Source organism: Chanodichthys erythropterus, chromosome 13 (assembly GCF_024489055.1).
Source record: "Chanodichthys erythropterus isolate Z2021 chromosome 13, ASM2448905v1, whole genome shotgun sequence".
Classification (NCBI taxonomy): Eukaryota; Metazoa; Chordata; class Actinopteri; order Cypriniformes; family Xenocyprididae; genus Chanodichthys; species Chanodichthys erythropterus.
In genome coordinates, this window is record NC_090233.1 from 12,899,292 (window position 1) to 12,922,909 (window position 23,618).

The 23,618-nt window shown below is 36.6% G+C and overlaps 2 protein-coding genes across 5 annotated transcripts; one reads left to right on the top strand and one right to left on the bottom strand.

Moving 5' to 3' along the window:
• Nucleotides 1-202: 202 nt before the first annotated feature.
• lman2la (lectin, mannose-binding 2-like a) lies at nucleotides 203-14,428 on the bottom strand. Of its 3 annotated transcripts, XM_067408399.1 has the most exons (10): nucleotides 13,996-14,058; nucleotides 13,576-13,636; nucleotides 9,778-9,896; nucleotides 8,286-8,403; nucleotides 8,058-8,140; nucleotides 4,347-4,379; nucleotides 4,068-4,229; nucleotides 3,877-3,991; nucleotides 3,682-3,801; nucleotides 204-1,214 (listed from the first exon to the last, which is right to left on the bottom strand). In XM_067408399.1, exons 3-10 carry the CDS (start codon nucleotides 9,859-9,861, stop codon nucleotides 1,072-1,074), a joined length of 858 nt encoding a protein of 285 aa, XP_067264500.1. In that variant the 5' UTR covers nucleotides 9,862-9,896; nucleotides 13,576-13,636; nucleotides 13,996-14,058; the 3' UTR covers nucleotides 204-1,071. The 3 variants fall into 3 exon arrangements, with proteins under 3 accessions (XP_067264501.1, XP_067264500.1, XP_067264499.1); XM_067408400.1 differs by lacking the exon at nucleotides 13,576-13,636 and having other exon boundaries at nucleotides 203-1,214; nucleotides 13,996-14,428; XM_067408398.1 differs by lacking the exons at nucleotides 13,576-13,636; nucleotides 13,996-14,058 and adding an exon at nucleotides 12,353-12,510.
• On the top strand, nucleotides 13,339-21,865 carry mtfp1 (mitochondrial fission process 1). 2 transcript variants are annotated; one of them, XM_067408403.1, is made up of 4 exons: nucleotides 13,339-13,534; nucleotides 17,592-17,719; nucleotides 21,014-21,246; nucleotides 21,294-21,865. In XM_067408403.1, exons 1-4 carry the CDS (start codon nucleotides 13,465-13,467, stop codon nucleotides 21,379-21,381), a joined length of 519 nt encoding a protein of 172 aa, XP_067264504.1. In that variant the 5' UTR covers nucleotides 13,339-13,464; the 3' UTR covers nucleotides 21,382-21,865. The 2 variants fall into 2 exon arrangements, with proteins under 2 accessions (XP_067264504.1, XP_067264506.1); XM_067408405.1 differs by having other exon boundaries at nucleotides 21,315-21,865.
• The last annotated feature ends 1,753 nt before the right edge of the window (nucleotides 21,866-23,618 follow it).

Here is a 23,618-nt window from a genome sequence, read left to right on the forward strand (position 1 = left end):
TTTCAAATAATAATTGTGTATGTCAGAAGCTCATTAGATATGCAATAATAAAAAACACTTTGTGAAATGATTTCTATAACTGGCTGTTCTGTGTGCAATTCGTCAAACCTGGATGACCTTCTGAATGTATATAAGCAGACTTTTTTAGAAAGGAAAATTGAAAATAAAAAGAAACAGAAGCAATGAATTAGGAGTAATTTACTGTCATTGTGAGAATAACATGTAATCAAGAGAAAAGTAACTTTAGTCTAATTACAAGTACTTCATTTTGGAATCTGACTACATGATCCAGATCCACATGTAATCAGTCACTACCCAGCACTGAATATAAACACGTGCATGTCTGATCTGACAGATGTAAATGCTATACGTCAGAAAACACAATCAGAGTGATCGGCGCACTGCAAAAAATGATGCTCTTCCTCAGTGTTTGTGTCTTGTTTTCCAGTACAAATATCTAAACATTCTTAAATCAAGATACTGAAAAATGATCTAAATTAAGTGGGTTTATGATTAAAACAATCAAAAAAAAGAAACTTAGACGAGCTGGTTAGTTTCTGCAATTCTGCACTGTACTATTGCAGTATAGTAGTTAGTCACATCTTTGAATGAGTTTATAACAGCATGAGATCTTTGTGCTTCGGCAGCCGACAGCGACGGACATGATTCAACGTAAGTGTTTCAGCAGTGGCGTACAGATAACACTGGATAGGATGGACAACAAAACTTCAATTCTGATTCCATGGGCTTTTCAGATTTCCCATTTGAATCGAGACAGATGACAAGATGTTAGACATTCTGTACAATAAATAAATTAATAATATAAAACATAAATACAGCACTGGTTGAGAGAATGAAGGCAGCTGCTGTGCAGCAATACAGAAGCAGAGGTGGTTGAGAAAGACATTGACATCTGAGACTCGTGATGTCAGTCACACCTGACGCTGTACGGTCTTCATCATCATCAGCTGCTGAGCTGAATCCGGATGACAGATCGAGAGTTCAAAGCGTCCCGTCCACACGCTCGCTGCTCCAGCGCTTCACGTTATTCTCACTCAGACAGGAAGTGTGTCAGTAGAAGCGTTTGCGACGGCTCTCGCTCCAGTGTCCGTACATCACGAGTCCGACCACCGCCAGCAGAAACACACCCAGCATGGAGAAGAGGACGCAGAAGAAGATGCTGATGCTGCTCATGCCCTCCACGTCTGTGTACGCTGAGAGACACACACACACTCATTTTGATGAAACAATATTACTTCTTAAATCTCAAGATCTTTTAGTCTGTGCTGTTTTCAGATGATGCGTGAACAAAACTTCACCAAACATTATTTTTAGCTCCTGCCATCCATTAATCACAATAATATTTGTCATTTGAAACTGAAATTCTGTCAGTTATATCACAACATGCAGTCAATAAATGTTTATGTGCCTCGTGAACCGACCAGCTCTTCCTCTTTACTACTAGTTACAGCACCAAATAAACATGAATGAACATCAGAAGGAATGTTGAAAGATACAGAACAACTTACTGAAATGAATCATGTCTCATGTAATCAATTAATCAGTGTTAAAGACGTCAATAAAGCTACGTTCACACTGCAGGTAAATGTGACCCAAATCAGATTTTTTTGCTCACATGTGACTCGTATCCGTTTTCCCCATGACAGTGTGAACAGCACAAACCACATGGAATCTGATCTTTTCAATTCTGATTTGTGCCACTTCCATATGTGTGTCACTCGAGATCAACATTTGTCACAGTTCTGCGCTCATGGGAGTCTATTCAAAGATTTCACACACCCAACGTTATCAAGAGAAAGGAAGTCAGTAGAAGGACAGTGATGTGTCAGAACTCGGAAGAATTACAGAGACAGCTCTATAATACGAGGAAAACATGAGGTCTTGTATCATAAAAGTTATTTTATTTTTCATATTGCCTGAACATCATTTTGCTGGCTTCCGCGGCAGATCACACTATAAATAAACGCATAATCGCTTACTTTAATTCCCTCCATGTAAACTTGCGTATGACGGCGTGCTGTGTGTTGCCAAGTCTGTGATTTTCCCACATAATTTAGTTACTTTTTCACTGTTGTCGCAGGTTGTTTTGCAACTCTGTGGGTTGAAGCGACCGCACTAACGCGATATATTTAACCCCCAGAGCGCGATTTTTACAGGGATACTCCAAGGAACATGATTGGGCTCGTTTCGGACTAGTTTTGAGAAGCAATAGAGGATTTTGTAGTTAAAAACCTGGCAACCCCGTTTACATCCTTCTTTTGCACATGCAGGTCAGTTCAGAACCATGATCTGTTCACACTGGAAATCTGATATTGGCCACATTTAACATTAATGTGAACAGCTATACAAAAAAAAATCAGATCTGAACAAAAATCGGAATTGAGCATTAAGGCTTGCAGTGTCGCCGTAGCCTAAAACAGCTTGAGAACAATATGTAACACGTAACGTCACATTTACCTTTCAGCTTTAGTTCAGAGGGATTTTTACGTTATCCTTGTTTCCACTGAAATTGCCTGGAACAATTTGTCCCAGGAACTTTTTCCCCTGACCTGTTGATGTCTGCGTTTCCATCACGGTCTAAAGTACCGTGAAGATTGAGTCCGGTGATGTAGGACTGTGTGTGACTTTCCAGCTCCTGCTGGATTTCATCCTCTGCATATAAGCTTAAAGGTGCCATCGAACGTTTTTTCACAAGATGTAATATAAGTCTAAGGTGTCCCCTGAATGTGTCTGTGAAGTTTCAGCTCAAAATACCCCATCTATTTTTTTTATTAATTTTTTAAACTGCCTATTTTGGGGCATCATTATAAATGCGCCGATTCAGCGCGCGGCCCCTTTAATTCCTCACGCTCTCGGCCCCTGAGCTCGCCTTAAACAGCATAAACAAAGTTCACACAGCTAATATAACCCTCAAAATGTATCTTTACAAAGTGTTTGTCATGCAGCATATCTGATCATGCGAGTATAGTATTTATTTGGATGTTTACATTTGATTCTGAATGAGTTTGATAGTGCTCCGTGGCTAAAGCTAACATTACACACTGTTGGAGAGATTTATAAAGAATGAAGTTGTGTTTATGAATTATACAGACGGCAAGTGTTTAATAATGAAAATAGCGACAGCTCTCTTGTCTCCGTGAATACAGTAAGAAACGATGGTAACTTTAACCACATTTAACAGTACATTAGCAACATGCTAACAAAACATTTAGAAAGACAATTTACAAATATCACTAAAAATATCATGTTATCATGGATCATGTCAGTTATTATTGCTCCATCTGCCATTTTTCTGGAGTAAACCAATCAGCAAGTCCCATCCCCGAAAGTTCCTGAACTTTGAAAAAGTACCACCTCGTGAGCAGCGACTTTCTGAGGGGGAAATTTTTACCTGGAACTTCATTTAGCTGCTGTCGAAACACACCGAGTACCAACCCAAATTCCCTATCTCCTGGAGAAAGTTCCTGAGGTGGAAACATGGCTTTTGAGAAAAAATGACTTGTACTGTTGATATAAATCAAAATGAATCGATATATAATCAAACTGAGATCGGAACTGAATCCAATCACAAGCTTGTCAATCGAATGAAATGGTGACGTGTGCAAATGTCCAGCCCTACACATGTCGTCACACGTCAGCTGATTATCAGCTCGTACTCACGTCTCAGCAAGTCCATGTTATCCACACTGGGAACCAAGACCTCCTCCTGCTCCTCGTCCTCCTGTTTGCTGCGCAGGACGGTCAGCTGGTAGAGCTTCATGGAGATCAGGTCATGGTTATCTGAAACACACACACACAGAGAATCTCAGCACAAGCTCTGTGTGACGGTGAAGGTCTCGCACACGAGCGTCTCACCTGACAGATCTCCAGTGACGGCTGACGCGCCGAAGTAGAAGCCCTGCGGCAGACGAACGCCAGGAACGTCCAGACAGTCTCTCCACTCGTGCTGCCCATCGATATCCAGCATGATCTGCACACAGACAGGTCAACTCTTTCTGTGTGTGTGATTGTGACACATTCATCACGAAGGAGAGTCTGAGACTCACCGTGAGCCTGCGGCGCACGTATCTGATGAAGATGAAGCTGTCGTGCCTCAGGTTGCGCACCATGGCGTTGCAGCCGCCCAGTTCTGTGGGTCGCCCGTCCCGATCGTGATCGTAGCTGATGGTGCCGTTACCCACCATGGCCAACACGTACGGGAAGATCCGCTAGCGACAACGACAAGAGACGACAGTCACCAGACGCTGTACAGAACCAACACATGATCCACAACCAGTCAGCAGCACTAACCCAGCGATGTGCTTGACTAGCGAACGGTTAGTTACCTGCGTGCGTGGCGTGTATCGCTTCCTCTGAGCCTAAAACCAGACAAACACAAACACTGTGAGCATTCACTTGTGAAAACATATACTATGTGCACAAATGCATCAAAACACACCTCTTAAAGTGTTAGTTAATGTAATGTACATACATGCACATTTTTAATTTTGCTCTTGATTAGTTTAACTGTTAAAGTAATAAATTATAAGTAGACATTAGGCTGCATATTTAGCCTTTGGTAACCTACTGTAAACTAAAAACGAGATTTTGGTGCCATAAAATAATCCCCAAACTATGGAAGAGGATTAGGGCCAAGCAATAATAAAAAAATATCTAAAAAAAACATCTTGAGATTAAAGTTGTTAAATTTCGAGAAAAAACTCGTTAAATTTTGAGAAAAAAGTTGAGATAAAATGTTAAGAATAAACTCATTAAATTACGAGAAAAAGTCGTTAAATTACGAGAACAACCTCATTAAATTATGAGAAAAAAAGTCATTAAATTATGAGAAAAAAGTCGAGATAAAATGTTGAGAATAAACATTAAATTATGAGAATAAAGTCATTAAATTATGAGAAAAAAGTCATTAAATTATGAGAATAGTCATTAAATTATGAGAAAAATGTCGCAATTTAATGAATTTGTTCTCGTAATTTAATGACTTTTTTCTCATAATTTAATGACTTTATTCTCAACATTTTATCTCGACTTTTTTCCTCGAAATTCAACAACTTTAAAACTCGTTAAATTTCGAGAAAAAAGTTGAGATAAAATGTTGAGAACTCGCTAAATTTCGAGAAAAAAGTTGAGATAAAATGTTGAGAATAAACTCATTAAATTACGAGAAAAAAAGTTGTTAAATTACGAGAACAAATTCGTTAAATTATGAGAAAAATGTTAAATTTCGAGAAAAAATTTGAGATAAAATGTTGAAAATAAACTCATTAAATTATGAAAAAAAGTCATTAAATTACGAGAAAAAAAGTCAAGATAAAATGTTGAGAATAAAGTCATTAAATTACAAGAAAAAAGTCGTAATTTAACAAATTTGTTCTCGTAATTTAACAACTTTTTTCTCATAATTTAATGAGTTCATTCTCAACTTTTTATCTTGTCTTTTTTCTTGAAATTTAACATTTTTCTCATAATTTAACAACTTTTTTCTTGGAATTTAATGACTTTATTCTCAACATTTTATCTCGACTTTTTTCTCAAAATTTTAACAACTTTACTCTCGAGATGGTTTTATTTTTTTATTATTGCTTGGCCCTAATCCTCTTCTGTACAAAACATCTGTAAATATCAAACAAAAATATTATATGCCATTCAAAGTGTTTTTATTCACAGTTTGTAAAATACATTGGCACAATCATAAGAGATGAACCAGTCAAAAGCTCTTTGTGAGCGAACACAAAGTTTCTCGGATGAATGCTATGCAAAACTTTTCTAAAAGAGAACGCAAAAGCATTGAAATGAATCTTTAGAGAACATAAGCAGAAGATCAACCAAACCTGAATAACGCACAAGAACAAACCTCAAGCTCAAACATGCTTCGTAACACATAAAAACTTCATTGGTTACACAGCACGTCTGAGCTTCTGCAAGAGGTTTGTTCTTGAGTGTCATTCAAGTTCGGCTGAGCTTCTGCTTATGTTCTCTAATCAATGTTTACATGTGCGTGAAGCCTTTCATTAAACCTGTTCATCATATAAAGCAATTGAGTCACTTCAGAAAATTTGGATTAAACTGCTCGATTCATATGGATTAGTTTTCCGCTCTCTTTATGATCTTTTTGAAGTGCCAAAGTGGTAGTTGTGAAGGCAGTCAATGGAGGGACAGAAATCTCACAGATTTCATCAAATAGACCTTCAGTTGTGTTCTGAAGAAGAATGAAAGTCTAATGAGTTTGGAACTACATGAAGGTGAGTAATTAATGACTGAATTTTCATTTTGGGGTGAACTAACCCTTTAATTATTGAATTCAGGTGTTTCAATCAGACCCATTGCCACATGTGTATAAAATCAAGCACTGTAAAGAGCTCAGTGAATTCAAGCGTGGCACCGTGATATAATGGCACCTTCTCAATAAATCTCATCCCTGCTAGATATACTAAGGGCCAATTTAAGTGGTATTATTGGAAAGTGGAAGAGTTTAGGAACAGCGGCAACTCAGCCATGAAGCGGAAGATCATATAAAGTCATTGAGAGAACTGAGTACTGAGGCGCATGGTGCGTAAAAGTCACCACCGCTCTGCTGATTCAACAGCTGAAGAGTCTCAAACTTCCACCTGCTTTAATATTAGCACAAAAACTGTGCAGCGGGAGCTTCATGGAGTGGGTTTCCATGTCAAGCAGCCCAGTACAATGTCAAGCGTGGGATGGAGTGGTGTAAATGCACAATGCAACCTGACTCTGGATCAGTAGAAACGTGTTCTGTAGAATGATGATTCACACGTCTCTGTTTGTCAGTCTGATGGGCGAGTCTGGGTTTGGCTTTAACAAGAAAGACAGGCTGATGTCTCACGCCAAGATTAAGCAGCGGTTTTGAATGTTGAGAACAATCTGTATCTATAGAAGAACTGCAGGAACAAAGACTGCTGATGGTGCTTTATGCTGTAAAGTTTTCAAAAATGATCGTTTAAAGGTTCTTGCATGCATTACTTGATCATGTTGTTCCAAACCTGTGTGACTTTCTTCTTTGTCTCAGTGTTTATCTCTTATTTTAAAGGGGACCTATTATGCCTCTTTTCACAAGATGTAATATAAGTCTCTAGTGTCTCCAGAATGTGTCTGTGAAGTTTCAGCTCAAAATCCCCCACAGATCATTTATTATAGCTTGTCAAATTTGCCTCTATTTGGGTGTGAGCAAAAACACACCATTTTTGTGTGTGTCCCTTTAAATGCAAATGAGCTGCTGCTTCCGCCCCCTTTCCAGAAGAGGGCGGGGCTTTAACAGCTCAACAACAACAAAGCTGGAGAATCTCACGCAGCCAAAATGAGGAAAGTGTTCAGCCTTACATTGTTCAAACCGGAGTCGACACTGATGGAGAGACTCAGGAAGAAGTTACAACTTTTAGACGTTTCTGAATGGTTAGTGGATAAATTGATGTAGTTGCTGTGGAGTTGATTCAACTCATCCACTAGCATGTGCAGTCATGTTCATCTTTTGTGTTGAATTGATCCTCGTTTGTGAAGCAGTCCGGCGTAAAATGACAGCATGACAACAACACTCGACTACAACAACTCTTCCTCTTCTCTAAAGCAGCCCAACATGGCCCCACCCCCTTTGTTGAGTGTTCTCTGGGGCGGGTTTATGTAAATTTTAGGGTTTGTGATGTCACCATCACAAAGAAATCCCTTTGTATTGAACTTCGAGCGTCGTAACTTTTATCAAACAGCAACATTACACACTAAAGTTAAAAAAGTGAAAACAAACAAGAGCACCTTTAAAAAAAAGCATCAAGCATCTCTCAATTTAGACTTTAGTTTCTGTTGATTACGGTGAGATCGAATCTCTGTGCGGTTGACTACTTAAATCTCACTGTATTATTACAAACAACGACAATGGATCCTTGTAAATGTAATCTGATATTTCCTCCTGGCACATGATATAAATCACAGTCCTTCAACAGATGTGTTTGTGAAGGATTGTTCTCAGTACTGCACACAGATATATACTGTAACGTCATTGATAAGACAGACTTTTATTCCTGTACCTCCAGAAGTTTCTCCTCATTGGGATACGTGTCCACAAACACACCGAGACCAGTGAAGAAATCCCTGTTTCCAAACACCGGACCTGCAATCAGTGAGAGACGACCATTACCAAATAAACCCTGATCAGTCTTGCAGTGTTTGTTTGTGCTGAAGACACGACTGCTTGGTTCTGAATATGAGTTATTAATGCACTGGAGAAATGTAACTCGATTCAGCAGAAATCTGACCTTTCTGCATGCGCTCCTTCGTGTACCACACGGCCAGACCGTCACCGTTCAGATTCTTCTTTCCTTGACCGTGAATCTTAAAATGAACTTGTAGTTCCCAATCCCTCAGATGACATGGCTTCACACACACACACACACACAGTGTTCAGTCATAGTCATTACTGGTTGTTTTTTGTTGAAATATAATATTCACATTCCCATCAACTAAACACATTTGAAGGTTAGTTTAAGAGGTTTTTGTACTATCTTTAATCCAGAAAAATAAAAATCTGATTATTAAAAGTCAATTAAACCATTTAAATGGAATTCAGTAAAATTAAAAAGGAAAGCACAGGATTTGGGAAAAAGAAAACTCATTTCGTAGGGCATTGAAAATGTAATTTTTGAAACTTTTAAAAAAATTGTTGTTAAATTGTACAATGTCACTTTAAAGGTGCAATATGTAAGAATTTTGCAGTAAAATATCCAAAAACCACTAGGCCAGTGTTATATATTTTGTTCACTTGAGTACTTACAATATCCCAAATGTTTGCAACTATTTGTAAATCGTGAGAAAATTGCAATTTTAATCAAGGCTCCAGGACGTGTGAGGAGTCGCCTGACAATTGCGTAATACCCGCGTTACCCTCGGTTTCCGGTTTTATTTTGTAGAAACTATGGAAACACTAAAGACGCTTTAATATTTACATGTTTTAATAGACAAGGGAACAACTGTTTTGATATATTTATAGACAGAAAACTAATTATTGTTATATAGCTCAACACGTTTAGTCTTATTGTTTAAATCTAATTGTCTCGATTTACAGCGAGTACCATGCTTTACCATGCCTCAGAGAAAAACACTATTTTGTCAAGTAGCTAACATAGCATAATCAGATGCAGCTTTATTTTTAGTAACAGTAATACAGCATAAAATGCATTTTAAAATTAATTGCATGCCATTTATCAACACAAGCCATCCAGCATTTATTAATGATATTGTAAAATTGATCTATCTTACTGCAGTGTGTAACAGTGTCTCACAGCAGCCGCCGAGTGAATGCGCAGAGTAACGTTATAACATCATTTTCAACACACTCAAATGTATCTAATATGATAAACAGAGCTGCGTTACCTCATACTCATGACCGGAAAAGCGGACGCGGCGCCGGCGACTGTGTCATAATAAAAGTCCCGCTACTCGTGAGGCGTGTGTTGATCAATTGCTCCAGCTCCTCGTTCAGCTCCACAACACTCGCTCCTGCTCTGATTCACACTACAGTAACGTTAATAATCACATCCATGAACATGATTTCTTCCTGCATCCTATCCCTATTCTTTTCCATCGGCTGTGATGTGAAGTCGACATGTCCCAAGATTCCGCGCTCAAACTTGCCATCATCAAGCTACGCCTTTGTTTTGAATAGGCCTCTAGCGACAGAAAATATTACATATTGCACCTTTAAGACCGACAGGCACTAGTAAGGGATCATTAGTCATGAAGTGCACTCACTATTCGGCTCCATATGGCTCCCTGTTTGCTCTGCTGGTCTGGAGTGAGACGCACATGATCCGTGGTGACCAGAGCGTCTCCCATCAGCTCCCAGTGAGACGAACCTGAGACGCCCACACCTGCAAACACACACACACACACACACACACACACACACATGATCAAACACACAACACCTGCAAACACAACTGATGATGTCCCTGCGATAACAGATCAGCCTGCATCTAATAAATTATTCATTTAAGAACGCTGTGCAAGTTTACAGCAATGGCGCCATGATCTTCACATAGTTTTGAAAATCCTGCGTTTAATTGATCCTAATAAGCGCTCATTGTCGCACTTGTAAACACTACTTCTTCCATGAGGGGGTTTGGCACTAAAACAGCTTTGGAATAAACTCCAAAACCTGACTTGAATGAACCTAACAAATGAGTTGGGGCTAAAGCGGTTTCATAAAAGTTAATTGAAGTTCATGCGCTAATTTGATCCAGGTTTACCTAGTCAAGATAACTGCAAGATAACTTTTCTTAAGCAGCCCTAGAGGTCGATCATGGATCAAATCGATCCACCATAGGAAACAGCATACATTTTGTGCTATTTTATGCGTTTGAGACATTATTCTCCATCTGTAAATTTCCATTTTGCTGCTAAACTTCACAGTGAACGAGCACTGCTGCGCGCTAAACAGACGGGACGCAATAAAAGCACAATAATTCTGACTAAAATATACATCTTGCTAAAATATTTGATGTTGGACATTAAATGTGCCTTATGTACAATTTTTGACCTACAAGTAAGTGTATTTTTATGATAGTAACTGTTAATACGGAGATAGTATATTAAAAGCACATTTTAGTTCATATTCATGGCGTCTCAAAATCGCACGGTTAAGTACACTTAGATGTTTTTAAAGTATTAGTTCACTTTCAAATTAATTTTTCCTGATAATTTACTCACCCCCATGTCATCCAAGATGTTCATGTCTTTCTTTCTTCAGTCGAAAAGAAATGAAGGTTTTTGATGAAAACATTCCAGGATTTTCTCCATATAGTGGACTTCAATGGAGCCCAAACGGTTGAAGGTCAAAATTACAGTTTCAGTGCAACTTCAAAGGGCTTTAAACAATACCAGATGAGGAATAAGGGTCTAATCTAGAGAAACCATTGCTTTTTTTTTTTTTTTTAAATAAAAAATTATATAAGTTTTAACCATAAATGCTCATCTTGAACAAGCTCTCTTCTTCTCTATTATAATTCCAGCAGTGTAGACACTGCTAAGTGTATTACTGCCCTCCACAGGTCAAAGTTTGAACTAATTGTTATATACTTGCACTAGCATATTGAATATGACAACTTAGTTCAAACTTTGACCTGTGGAGGGCAGTAATACACTTAGCAGTGTCTACACTGCTGGAATTCAAATAGAGAAGAAGAAGAGAGCTAGTTCAAGATGAGCATTTGTGGTTAAAATAGATATTTTATTTATTTTTTTAGAAAATGAGCGATGGTTTCTCTAAATAAGACTCTTATTTCTCGTCTGGTATCGTTTAAAGCTCTTTGAAGCGGCACTGAAACTGTAATTTTGACCTTCAACCGTTTGGGCTCCATTGAAGTCCACTATATGGAGAAAAATCCTGGAATGTTTTCATCAAAATCCTTAATTTCTTTTCGACTGAAGAAAGAAAGACATGAACATCTTGGATGACATGGAAGTAAGTAAATTATCAGGAAATTTTAATTTGAAAGTGAACTAATCCTTTAAGATTGTCTTAAGAAGTACTAAATAAGAATTTCTAGTATATTAAGTAAAAAATTAGTGCGTGCAAATAGAGCATTTTAAGTTCATAATAGAAGTGTACTTTTTTTTTTTTTCACCTGGGATGACCAGCCTTGCAAGAATTCATCGCATGTTTTAGTTTCTAGGCTACTATTCTTCATAGAAAGCACTATAGATTGTTTTAATTACATAATTTACACTGGCCTGTAAGCATGAGGAGCCATCAATGGTCTTACCTGTAGTTACAGCTTTAACAAATGCCACAATAACAAGAACTATGAACATTTTAATGAGATTAATACACAGTTTAAAGTCTGGACCTTCATGAATTATAGTTTTCTCTGTGTAAAATGTGTTCTGCTCAAATGATGAGTGATTTCAGAAAAAAACTGATTACATAAATCATTAAGAGCTTGATGAAATAAAAACAATATCTGAAAATCATGTTAAGCGAAGTTTAAATTGTCAAAAGGTTCTTGATGCTTAAATAATATATCTATGTATCCTGTGCAAAAAAATATTATTTAAGGGCATTAAACAACTCTGCATGTGTGTTATAAAACATTTAGCAAAAAGTAAACAAATAAAATAAACGAATCAGAACTCTGATAAACCGCCCAATTTTCAAAGCAAATCACGCCCTTCATAATAAAACACGTGAAATAACTCATACAACAGCTAAAGACATGTAAACACACGCAAACTGTGTCAGACTGATCATAAATGTGAAATATTGATATTATTACTATATGAGAGTCAGAGATCGCGTGAACAATCAACTGATGCGTTCATCTCTTACCCTGGTAAGGTTTTGACAGTGAATACTCTCTCTTTAAAAACTCTTCCATTTCATGACCGTCATCACATAAACCAAAGCGGAAAGCTGCAAATAAAATGACCAGCGATGATCCAGAAATCATTGTTTAAATTCAACGATATTCAAACGCGTCCGGTGAATTCACGCTCGCAGCCATCGATTCCTACTGTCAGTCCATGCTGTCTTCTGATTGGCTGCAGCTGTTACAAGACGCCTACCGATTTGCTCTCTCGCCTGTCAATCATACACCAGCCCTCCTTACACATCAGCGAACGGGACCGAAGATTTATGATAATAATTTGCCAAAATAACAACGTAACTTTTAAAGTAAATAGTTACTCTGTACATTTAATAACCGATCTAGTACAATGAAATTTTTTTTTTTTTTTTTTATGTGCAGAACTCATACTTTAGAAAAATAAAAAATTAAGAGTAATGTTTTAACCTAATCTATAGCTCAGTAAGGCATCGCTAATGTGTTTGTATTATTATTATTATTATTATTATTATTAATAATAATAATAAAATTTATTGTTAATATTATTAATTATTATTGTTGTAGAGTCGCCTCACTTCCGGAATATATTACGTAAGAACTGGTTTAAGGACTATCGTAAAATTACACTGATAAAAGTCACGAAGAAACGGACACTAACAGCGAACATTTATTTTAAACCACATCAATCTCATGTTTATATACGAATAACATGCATTATCCATCTAAAACAGTCATCTTAATGAGAAAATGAAATGTTTTCCACATGATCAAACTACACACTTTAAAATACAAGACTTTATGTTCAAGTATTTAGTGCTCACTCCTCATTTCTGGAATCAGTCCCTCATGTGATTAACAATGTAAACAGTAAGTAATTGACTTTTGGTTTTAGGTTTTGACTGAAGCACAAAGGAAACATCGGAAGAGTTAATAATGTGAAGGGAGAGTGATTTGCAGACGGTCCCTCAGCTCAAGCGCAGTATGGCGCGTCTGACTGCATGTGAACATCTGATATCAACATTCAAGCTGCTGATCTGATCTGATCTGATCTGATTGAGCTCTACCTCAGATATCAGACACACGCACACGGGTCAGTATGGAGCACACGCCCGAGAAACAAAGCGAGGAAGTGGATATTTATCGAGACACATGGGTGAGATTTCTAGGTGAGTCAAAGACACTCATGTGACCTCCAGGAGATACTTACCTGTCTGTGAGTTTACCAGCCCAGGTCAGGTCTCTCATGATTTAACTTGAGTTCTTCACACCTGCTGATTACATGGATGTCACTGATCCTGCATTATTACAGCTTATTGATGATCATCATACAAGCATTGACTGAAGTGTAATTGATTTATTGTTGTATTTTTGAACGGAAGAACTCCATGGAAGGCCATTTCTGCCACATAACATGTCATAATTAAGAGATCAAAACGTTTTTGTCTTAATTTCAACTTTTAATGTCATAATTGTGACTGTCATAATTATGATTTAGTCATATTTATGTTATCTTTGGTCCTGTAAACATTTTGAGAATCAAGTCTCGTTGACAGTTCTGTCATTTCTCTATTTTTTTATTAAAGGATTAGTTAACTTTCAAATTAAATTTTCCTGATAATTTACTCACCCCCATGTCATCCAAGATGTTCATGTCTTTCTTTCTTCAGTCGAAAAGAAATTAAGGTTTTTGAAGAAAACATTCCAGGATTTTTCTTCTTATAGTGGACTTCAATGGAGCTTCAATGCTCATCTTGAACTAGGGCTGCGTTCCAGTTCGGTTTTTAAATGCCCTTCCCTGGCTAACTTCACTCGGTCTCGTTGACTCGGATGTACGTCATTGCTTATGTTGCACGAGTGCCCACTTCTGGCAGAACCTTTGTATGGGCTGAACTGGAACTTCCTAAGCCCTTGATCACTTGGAATCCGCAATGGAGCTGATTTATTATTTATTTTTTCCCCTTACAAAATTGTTTAATACAGCATTCTATATGTATATATGTGTGTTTTAAATGTTTAAAAAATAATTAATATATCATAGAGTTGTTTATGGTGGGGTATATCAATATTAAACGCGATATGCGGTGACGTCACAATCGTGTTGCATTGTGGGTTATGGAGCTGCCTGAAGTGTACATATGAAGTAGACTCGCTCCCTCGGTCAAAATCGAGGGAGTGAGGGTCTGTCCATATAAACTTCCCTCGTCCACTTCACGAATTGGAACGCACTTCAAAATGGCGGCAGGGATTCCCCCGAGGGGAAGTGTTTAGGGAAGTTTGTGAGTGCGTGTCTAAAACTGAACTGGAACGCAGCCTAGCTCTCTTCTTCTTCTTCTTCTCTATTTGATTTCCGGCAGTGTAGATGCTGTTAAGTGTATTACTGCCCTCCACAGGTCAAAGTTTGAACTAAAATGTCATATACAATATGCTAGTACAAGTATATAACAATTAGTTCAAACATTGACCTGTGGAGGGCAGTAATACACTTAACAGTGTCTACACTGCTGGAAATCAAATATAGAAGAAGAAGAAGAGAGCTAGTTCAAGATGAGCATTTATGGTTAAAATGTATAAAATTAAAAAAAAAAATGTAGAAAATGAGCGATGATTTCTCTAGATAAGACTCTTATTCCTCGTCTGGTTTCGTTTAAAGCTCTTTGAAGCTGCAATGAAACTGTAATTTTGACCTTCAACCATTTGGAGTCCATTAAAGTCCACTATAAGGAGAATAATCCTGGAATGTTTTCATCAAAAACCTTAATTTCTTTTTGACTGAAGAGAGAAAGACATGAACATCTTGGATGACATGGGAGTGAGTAAATTATCAGGAAAATTTTAATTTGAAAGTGAACTAATCCTTTAAGGAAAATGATTATTATGGATTTAATGAATGTTATTATGTGTCATTTCCATCATATCTCAAATTATTTATTCTTCTTTTCTCAGTCCTTTGTATTTCTACAGGTAATTTCATGTTATGCCTTTAAGCTGCATTTATCCTAAGTACACACAATTTAATATTTTCACACTTTTTATATAATTTGACCAAAATGACCAAAATGAAATGGCCACAAGTAACTTCATCATAAAGATGGGTCGTTCCGTGACAAAACAAACACATTTCAGAAACTTCCCCCGCTCAAATGTTTGATTTTGTTCATATTTTTTCTGTAGAAAGACAAACATAAATAGTGATGAAAGCCAAAATATTAAATGTCACAGATGAATATTTACTGAATAATCCACTGTTTTGTAGAGGGTCGTCAAAATGACCATTTCACCTGCAATTTGGAGCCAAAGAGGGGTGTAAAAATGACTTTAGAAAGATGGCAGCATCATTATTTTATTTTTACACAGAGATTGGTCGGTCTGTTAGTAAAATCTGTTGACTTTATCAATTTTTGTTTCATTATATGCCAACAATGATTGTTCAAAAAATGGTGTTTCTTGTGTTTCTGCCTCAAGTTTGCATGCCTGTGTATATTAATATCCTTTTAGATTCTGGTTCCTTTTAGTATCTTCATTTTAAAGGCCCTCAATGGTTCAATCCCAGACATATGGAGATCTTAATGCGGCTCCATGAGTAAATTGGTAAATTGTGCACATTTTCAGTGGTCAGAAACCAAATGTGGGTCAAATTGCATACAGCTGATACTTTTTTCTTTTAAAAAGAGGAATATCTGATGAACAAATAATGTTAAAACTAGAAATGTATCTGGTGTTTTTCTATCATCTCAATTGCATAGAACACACCTGAGTGCCATAAATACTCCTTTTCCAAAGCTGTCATGCCCATAACCCTAAAAGTATTCAAAATATCTTAATATCTTTCTAGATTATCATTATTAATAAACTTTCCTTTTGAAATCTTCATTTTCAAGGCCCTCTATAGTTTAGTCCCATAGTTATGGGGAACTCAAAGCAGCTCCATGTTCAAATTGTTGAATCTGACCCATTTTCAGAGATCGAAAACAAAATGTGGTTCACTTTGCACACAGCTGATACTTAATGTGTTTAAAGAGGAATATCTGAAGAATAAATAATGTTGAAACTAGAAAATGTATATTGTTACCCTCTATTAAAAGAATTACATAAAATATAGCTCTCTGAGTATCCAAAATCCACTGAAAATGGTTCAGTTGAGGCACATTAAATTGCTCTCAAAAGTGTATTTATAAGAATCTATATTTGAAGCAGTTTTTTTGGAATATTTAGATGGGATTTTGTTCATTGTCACAGTTTCTGAAGCTACCAAGAGTTCAAATACGCAATATTGCAATTACACCTTACCGCATTGACATCCCTATATCTATGAGATTGAACCATATAGAGCCTTAAAAATGAAGATTCAAAAAGAAACGTTTATTAATAATGAGACTCTAGAACGATATTAAGATATCTTGAATACTTTTAGGGTTATGGTTATGACAACTTTGGAAAAGGAATATTTATGGCACTCAGGTATGTTCTATGCAATTGAGATGATAGAAAAAAATGAGAAACATTTTCTAGTTTCAACATTATTTGTTCTTCAGATATTCCTCTTTAAAATAAAAAAAGTGTCAGCTGCATGCAAAATGACCCACATTTGGTTTTTGACCACTAAATATGTGTACAAATTACAAATGTACTCATGGAGCAGCATTAAGATCTCCATATCTCTGGGACTGAACCATCGAGGGCCTTTAAAATGAAGATACTAATAGAAAAGTTTGTTAAGAACCAGAATCTAAAAGGATATTGAAATACACAGGCATGCAAACTTGAAGCAAGCTTTTTTTGAACAGTCACTGTCGGCACATAATGAAACAAAGATCGCTAAAGTCAGCACATTTCGCTAACAGACCGACCAATCTCTGTGCAAAAATAAAATACTGACGCTTCCATCTTTCTAAAGTCATTTTTACACCCCTCTAATTTGGCTCCAGATCTCAGGTGAATATTGTTACTTTGACGCCCCTCTACAAAACAGTGGATTACTCAGTAAATATGATCTGCGACATTTAATATTTTGGCTTTCATCACTATTTATGTTTGTCTTTCAGAAAAATATTAATAAACATTTGAGGCAGGGACCTCTGGTTGATTTGACACGGAATCACCCAGCTGTAAATGTTGGTTTTCGAGAGCGAGTCTCTCCTCATGATTCTTCAAACTGTGAATCCAGCAGTCGTGTTTATTTATGCGTCGAGCCTTGTGTGTGTGTGTGTGTGTGTGTGTCCGCAGGCTACGCCAACGAGGTGGGCGAGGCGTTCCGCGCGCTGGTGCCCGTCAGCGCAGTGTGGGCCAGTTACGCCGTGGCTACTGCATACGTGTCTGCGGACGCGCTGGATAAAGGCAAGAAAGCAGCGGCGGTGAGTCTCAAATCAGGATTCATTCACCTCTGTTTCCCTCCTTGAGTTCCTCAGTGGTTTCTCTGTAACTGTATTACAGTCCAGCTCTAATCTCACCAGTGCGACTATAAGGCATTTTAAAGAGTTACTCCACGCCAAAATTTAATTTCTGTCATTTATTACTCACCCTCATGTCGTTCAACACCCTTAAGACCTTCGTTAATCTTCATAACACAAATTAAGATATTTTTTGATGAAATCTGAGAGATGTCTGTCCTATGCAGTTGAAACGCTTTAAAAAGATTATAAGAGATCATAAAACTAATTCATATGAATTAAGTCCAAATTTTCTAAAGAGACATGAGTGCTTTATATAATGAACAGAATTAATTTAGGCTTTTATTCACAAATAAATATTGATCAGCAAACATAAACAGAAGCATGAGAACAAACCTCTTTCAAAAGCTCAAACTTATCAAACTGATGTGTGCTTTGTAGGGGTGTGACGAGACACGAGATTGAGTTCACGAGACGAGATTTTTACACACTATTTTTAAGAAATACTCAAAGATGATTCGAAAAATTATCTGCAAGTGCATTTAAAATGTTAAAAACTAATCATCTTGTAATTAATGTCATTCAGTTCTACTTTCGGAGTATGAATTATCATATGCAGTAAAAGACAACAATACTCAAGCACTGTAAAAGGTTTCGCCACAAACTCAACTGACTGACTTCTCTTCTGTATGATTTCAGTCTCTTCAGACCTTACTGTACATGATTTATGAACTTCTACAACTTTTGACCTCCTAACTGAACTCCTTTCCACAAATTAATCATAGAAATAAAGATGAAGATAAATAAAAATGGTAACACTATACAATAAGGTCTCATTTATAAACATTAATGTATTAACCATAGGGTTATTTTCAAAGCTGGAAACTTTCCATGGGAATTAACGGGAATATATGGGAATTAACGGGAATTAATGGGAATAAACAGAGAATTTGCAAAATTCCTGGTTAGCCTATGACAGGGTACTTAAATGTAGTTGAAATGAACATCTTGCAGCATAATTTTGGTTAAAACAACCATATTTAATATAATTTTAGTTGAATTTTTACCCTGAGATTCACACAGCACACTGCTTACTGCAGGGCCATTGAGGCCACGCCCCCTGCATGCACTGTGCATTCTCCCAGTCCATAACGTGCACATTTGATCAAAAATACAGAAACTGTAATATTGTCAAACATAACTACAATTTAAAATAATGATTTTCTATTTTGATATACATAAAAATATAATTTATTTCTGTGATGCAAAGCTACAATTTCAGCATTATTTCTCCAGTCTTCAGTGATCCTTCAGAAATCTTTATGATATGATGATCTGATCCTTTGTTATCAATGTTGGAAACATTGGTGCTGCTTAATTCTTTTATAACCTGTGATACTTTTTTTAGGATTCTTTGAATAAAAATTTAAAGAACAGCATTTATTTAAAATAGAAATCTTTTATAACAATATACATTACCGTTCAAAATTTGGGGGACAGTAATTTTTTTTTCTTTTTTTGAAAGAATTTAATGCTTTTATTCAGCAAGGATGTGGGAAATTGTTAAATAAAAGTGATATTAAAGTGATATTGTTAGAAAAGATTTCGATTTTGAATAAATTCCATTCTTTTTAACTTTTTATTAATAAGTGAATCCTGAAAATAGTATTAATATTCAGCAACACAACTGTTTCCAACAATGATAATAACGGAGTATCAAATCAGCATATCAGAATGATTTCTGAAGGATCATGTGACATTGAAATAAATAACACACAATTGTTGCAATAAAAATATATTTATTTTACATATTTACTGAATTAGAATTAATTGAATGCGAAAAATAAATAACTTATGTTATGACCAAACTAAATGATTATATTTGTTTTTCTATGATACTTTTTATGTAAATATTATACATTTATATAAATTTCCTAAAATTTCCAATTAATTCCCATAAATTCCAGTAAATTCCCATAAATTCCTGTTAAGTTTCCAAATTGGAATATTTCCAAAATTCCCCAGGTTAAGTTCCCGTGGAAAGTTTCCGGAAATTTACCGGAAACTTTCCACCCCTTTGTAACCCTAATTAACCAACATCAACAATGAGCAATATGTGTGCTATTAATCTTTCCTAATGTTAGTTAAACATAAAAATAGTCATTCATGGTTAGTTCATTAAGTAATGTTAACAAATACAACTTTTGATTTTAACAATGTATTGGTAAATGTTGAAATTAACATTAACTAAAATAGTGTAGAAGTATTGTTCTTCCTTAACTAATGAAACCTTATTGTAAAGTGTTACCATAAAAAAATTCTCTTAGTCTTAAGTGCAATCAATAAGTTCAACCATAATCAAAGTACTCTCTCAATATTCAAAGTGCAAATAAATGTTTCTTCAAGCATGATACAGAGCTGAGAGATGCTTACAACTACACAGCCCAGCCTAAGATCGCTTTCATATTGGGAGATATTTGCATGCATCAGGGAGCCGCTTTCAAAATGCGGGGTGTTGACATCGCGTTTGAACACGCACTCGTGTTTACTTTCACTTTCGCGCATACTCTGTGAATAGGGAGCTGAATCCAACTGAATTAAATGGTTTTTTATTTCTAGAAAAAGCAAAACGACAGTGGAGGCGTAATGTAAACATAGCGGTGGCATATTGTTTCCTAATTTCACCCTCACACTATCGCGAGACTGCTTGTCGTCTCTACGAGAAGTCTCGTCACAATTTAATCTCACGACACGAGATCTCGCCACACCCCTAGTGCTTTGATGAATGTTTATATGAGAATAAAAGCCTAAATTAAATCTGTTCATCATTTCAGAAAATTTGGACTAAACGGCCCAATTCATATGGATTAGTTTTCCGATCTCTTTATGAACTTTTTGAAGCGTCAAAGTGTCAGATGCATAGGCTGTCAATGGAGGGACAGAAAGCTCTCAGATTTCATCAACATTATCTTAATTTGTGTTCTGAACGAAGGTCTTGCGGATGTGGAATGACATGAGGGTGAACTTTTTTGGTTGAACTAACCTTTTAACCTGTTAACCGTCTGAACTGAAATGGTTGTAGTTCATGATTGCTTTGAAATACAGACTAATGTTGTGATCTTATTGTGATGTCCCGTGTCCCGCCGACAGTGTCATCCTCTGATATTATTCTGAACATTAGCATCATGATGTTGTTTTGAAACCGTGTGTGTTGTGTGTGTGTGAAGTGCTGTACAAATGCATGCATCTTGTCTGAAGGCTCACGGAGAGGATGCTGGGAAGGCGGTGCGTGTGGGCGTGGCAGTGGTCGACACCTTCGTATGGCAGGCTCTGGCTTCAGTGGCGATCCCTGGATTCACCATCAACCGCGTCTGTGCCGCGTCTCTCTTCCTGCTGGGGAAAACCACGCGCTGGCCGCTTCCTGTGCGCAAGTGGACGACAACCGCCATCGGCCTCTCCACCATCCCCTTCATCATCACACCCATCGACAGGTGAGTGTGTGTGTGTGTGTGTGTGCGAGCGTCTCTCACATTCACAGTGTTTTGTTATCGGTCATCAGGTCTGTTGATTACCTGTTGGACTCCAGCCTGCGGAAACTCTACGGTGAAGGAGAAAAACCTGAATGAGCCTCGTCACGGTGCTGACCTCTGACCTCTGACGCCCAACACGAGTGCCAGTCTATGATCATCAGCAGAAGAGTGTCTCACGTTGACTATAAACTGTGCCTCTCAAAGACATTTATTTGCATGTTTCTCACTTTACAGTCATTCATTTATTAATCTGTGAGGTTGTTTGTTTTGTATTGCTTGTTTTCAGATGTTTACTTCAGCTTTTTTGTCATTTTATTGCTTTTTAAAATGAATATGTTTGTAGTTAACGGTTAAAGAAACTAGTATTGTATGTTTCCAAACTGTACAAATGATAAGGGATATAAATATAAATCAGTGTATTTTACTGGCTGATATCTGATGATCTGTCGTTCATGTTTCTCATGTCAAGAGGACGAAGTGATGTTTCTCATCAAGCCATGAATCACTATGCAAGCTCAGTTCTGAAGGTTCTGTGGGAACACAAAATATGGCATTATATAATAAACATATTTTTAAGACTCCTGCCTAATTCAGAAAGTGTGTGTTCAGTTATTCATCCTGATGTTGCGTTTTAGGATCTGAGGAGGACGTTTATAGTGAATCTCATGGTAAAACATCACATTCTTCTATTGATGTATTTTCATATTTCAACACATGATAGACTTATTCATCTATAAGGTAAAGAAGAACAGGAGGGTTGTGAAAAGGACTTGTCTTCAATCGATTAAAGTGATTCTATTAGTCGTCTGAATGGAAAATACATCCAGTCAGTTTTTTTATATTGATTTATATGAACTATAACACATTCTGTGGAAAGTGTCAGACATGATACAGTGTCTGCTGACTATAAACCCTTCACTGATTCTTGAGATAAGGGACAAAACATGTCCTATACACAAAAACCCTCTTTATGTTAAAAATAAATAAATTCATCAAGATAAAAACAGTCACATCTAAAGGAAATCTGGATATTCAGGACATTCATTGCATTTTGTTAGTATAATTTAAATACATGCTCTATACTTACAAACGCACGTAATTTATCCTGTCTTCATCATGAGGTCACAATGTAAAATTGCCAAAGTGTTTAAAAATGCCTCAAATTCAAAAATATACATAATATATCAAAGTAAGTCTTGAATTTTATTTTCCATTTAAAAATGCCTTTCAAAGTTGTGTCCTTGCTTTGCGTCAACTCCGTCAGAATGTTTTATAATTCTGAATAAATCAGGCAATGTCATGGTCATCTTCAACTCTGAGCAGCACTTACTATTTTCTGCTCATTGTGGATCTCATAAAAAAAATCTCATAGCTTTAATGTCAACTCTGTTATCCCGGTGTAATAGTCTGTGTGAATAGTTGTGGGATAAATCTTGGCATTTTTTATGTTTATTAAGGTAGCTACAACGGAGAAAGAAAACGAAATTCCTCCACTGTACAACATGTGATTAAGGTGAAAAAATATTCAGTTTTGTCAACTCCGTCAGGTTTTATGTCTGATGGTTGACAAGTGCTCTCAAAAAGTCTAAATAATGTGATTTAATGTTTTTTTTTTTTTTTTTTTTTTTATGCAAATGTGGAATTCTTCTAATGTTGTTTCATTATTCTGTTTATGAATAATATGGCCTCCAGACGGTTGAAGGTCAAAATTACAGTTTCAGTGCAGCTTCAAAGAGCTTTAAACGATACCAGACGAGGAATAAGAGTCTTATCTAGTGAAACGATTGGTCATTTTTGAAAAAAATACAACTGTATATATTTTATAAACACAAATGATCGTCTTGAACGTGCTTCTGCTTTCCGTATTTTTCAAAACACTTACGCTAAATGTCCTACGCCTTCACTATTCTATTTAAGGAATGAACGTGGTGCCAGTTTCGTTTTTTCCGTAAGTAGAATAGGGAAGGTGTAGGGCATACGGCGTAAGCTTTTTGAAGAATACGGAAAGCAGAAAGCATGTGCAAGACGATCATTTGTGTTTATAAAATATATACAGTTGTATTTTTTCAAAAATGACCAATCGTTTCACTAGATAAGACCCTTATTCCTCTTCTGGGATCGTGTAGAACGTTTTGAAGCTGCACTGAATCTGTAATTTTGACCTTGAACCATTTGGGATCCATTGAAGTCCACTATAAGGAGAATAATCCTGGAATGTTTTCATCAAAAACCTTCATTTCTTTTCGACTGACGAAAGGAAGACATGAACATCTTGGATGACATGGAGGTGAGTAAATTATCAGGAAATTTAAATTTGAAAGTGAACTAATCCT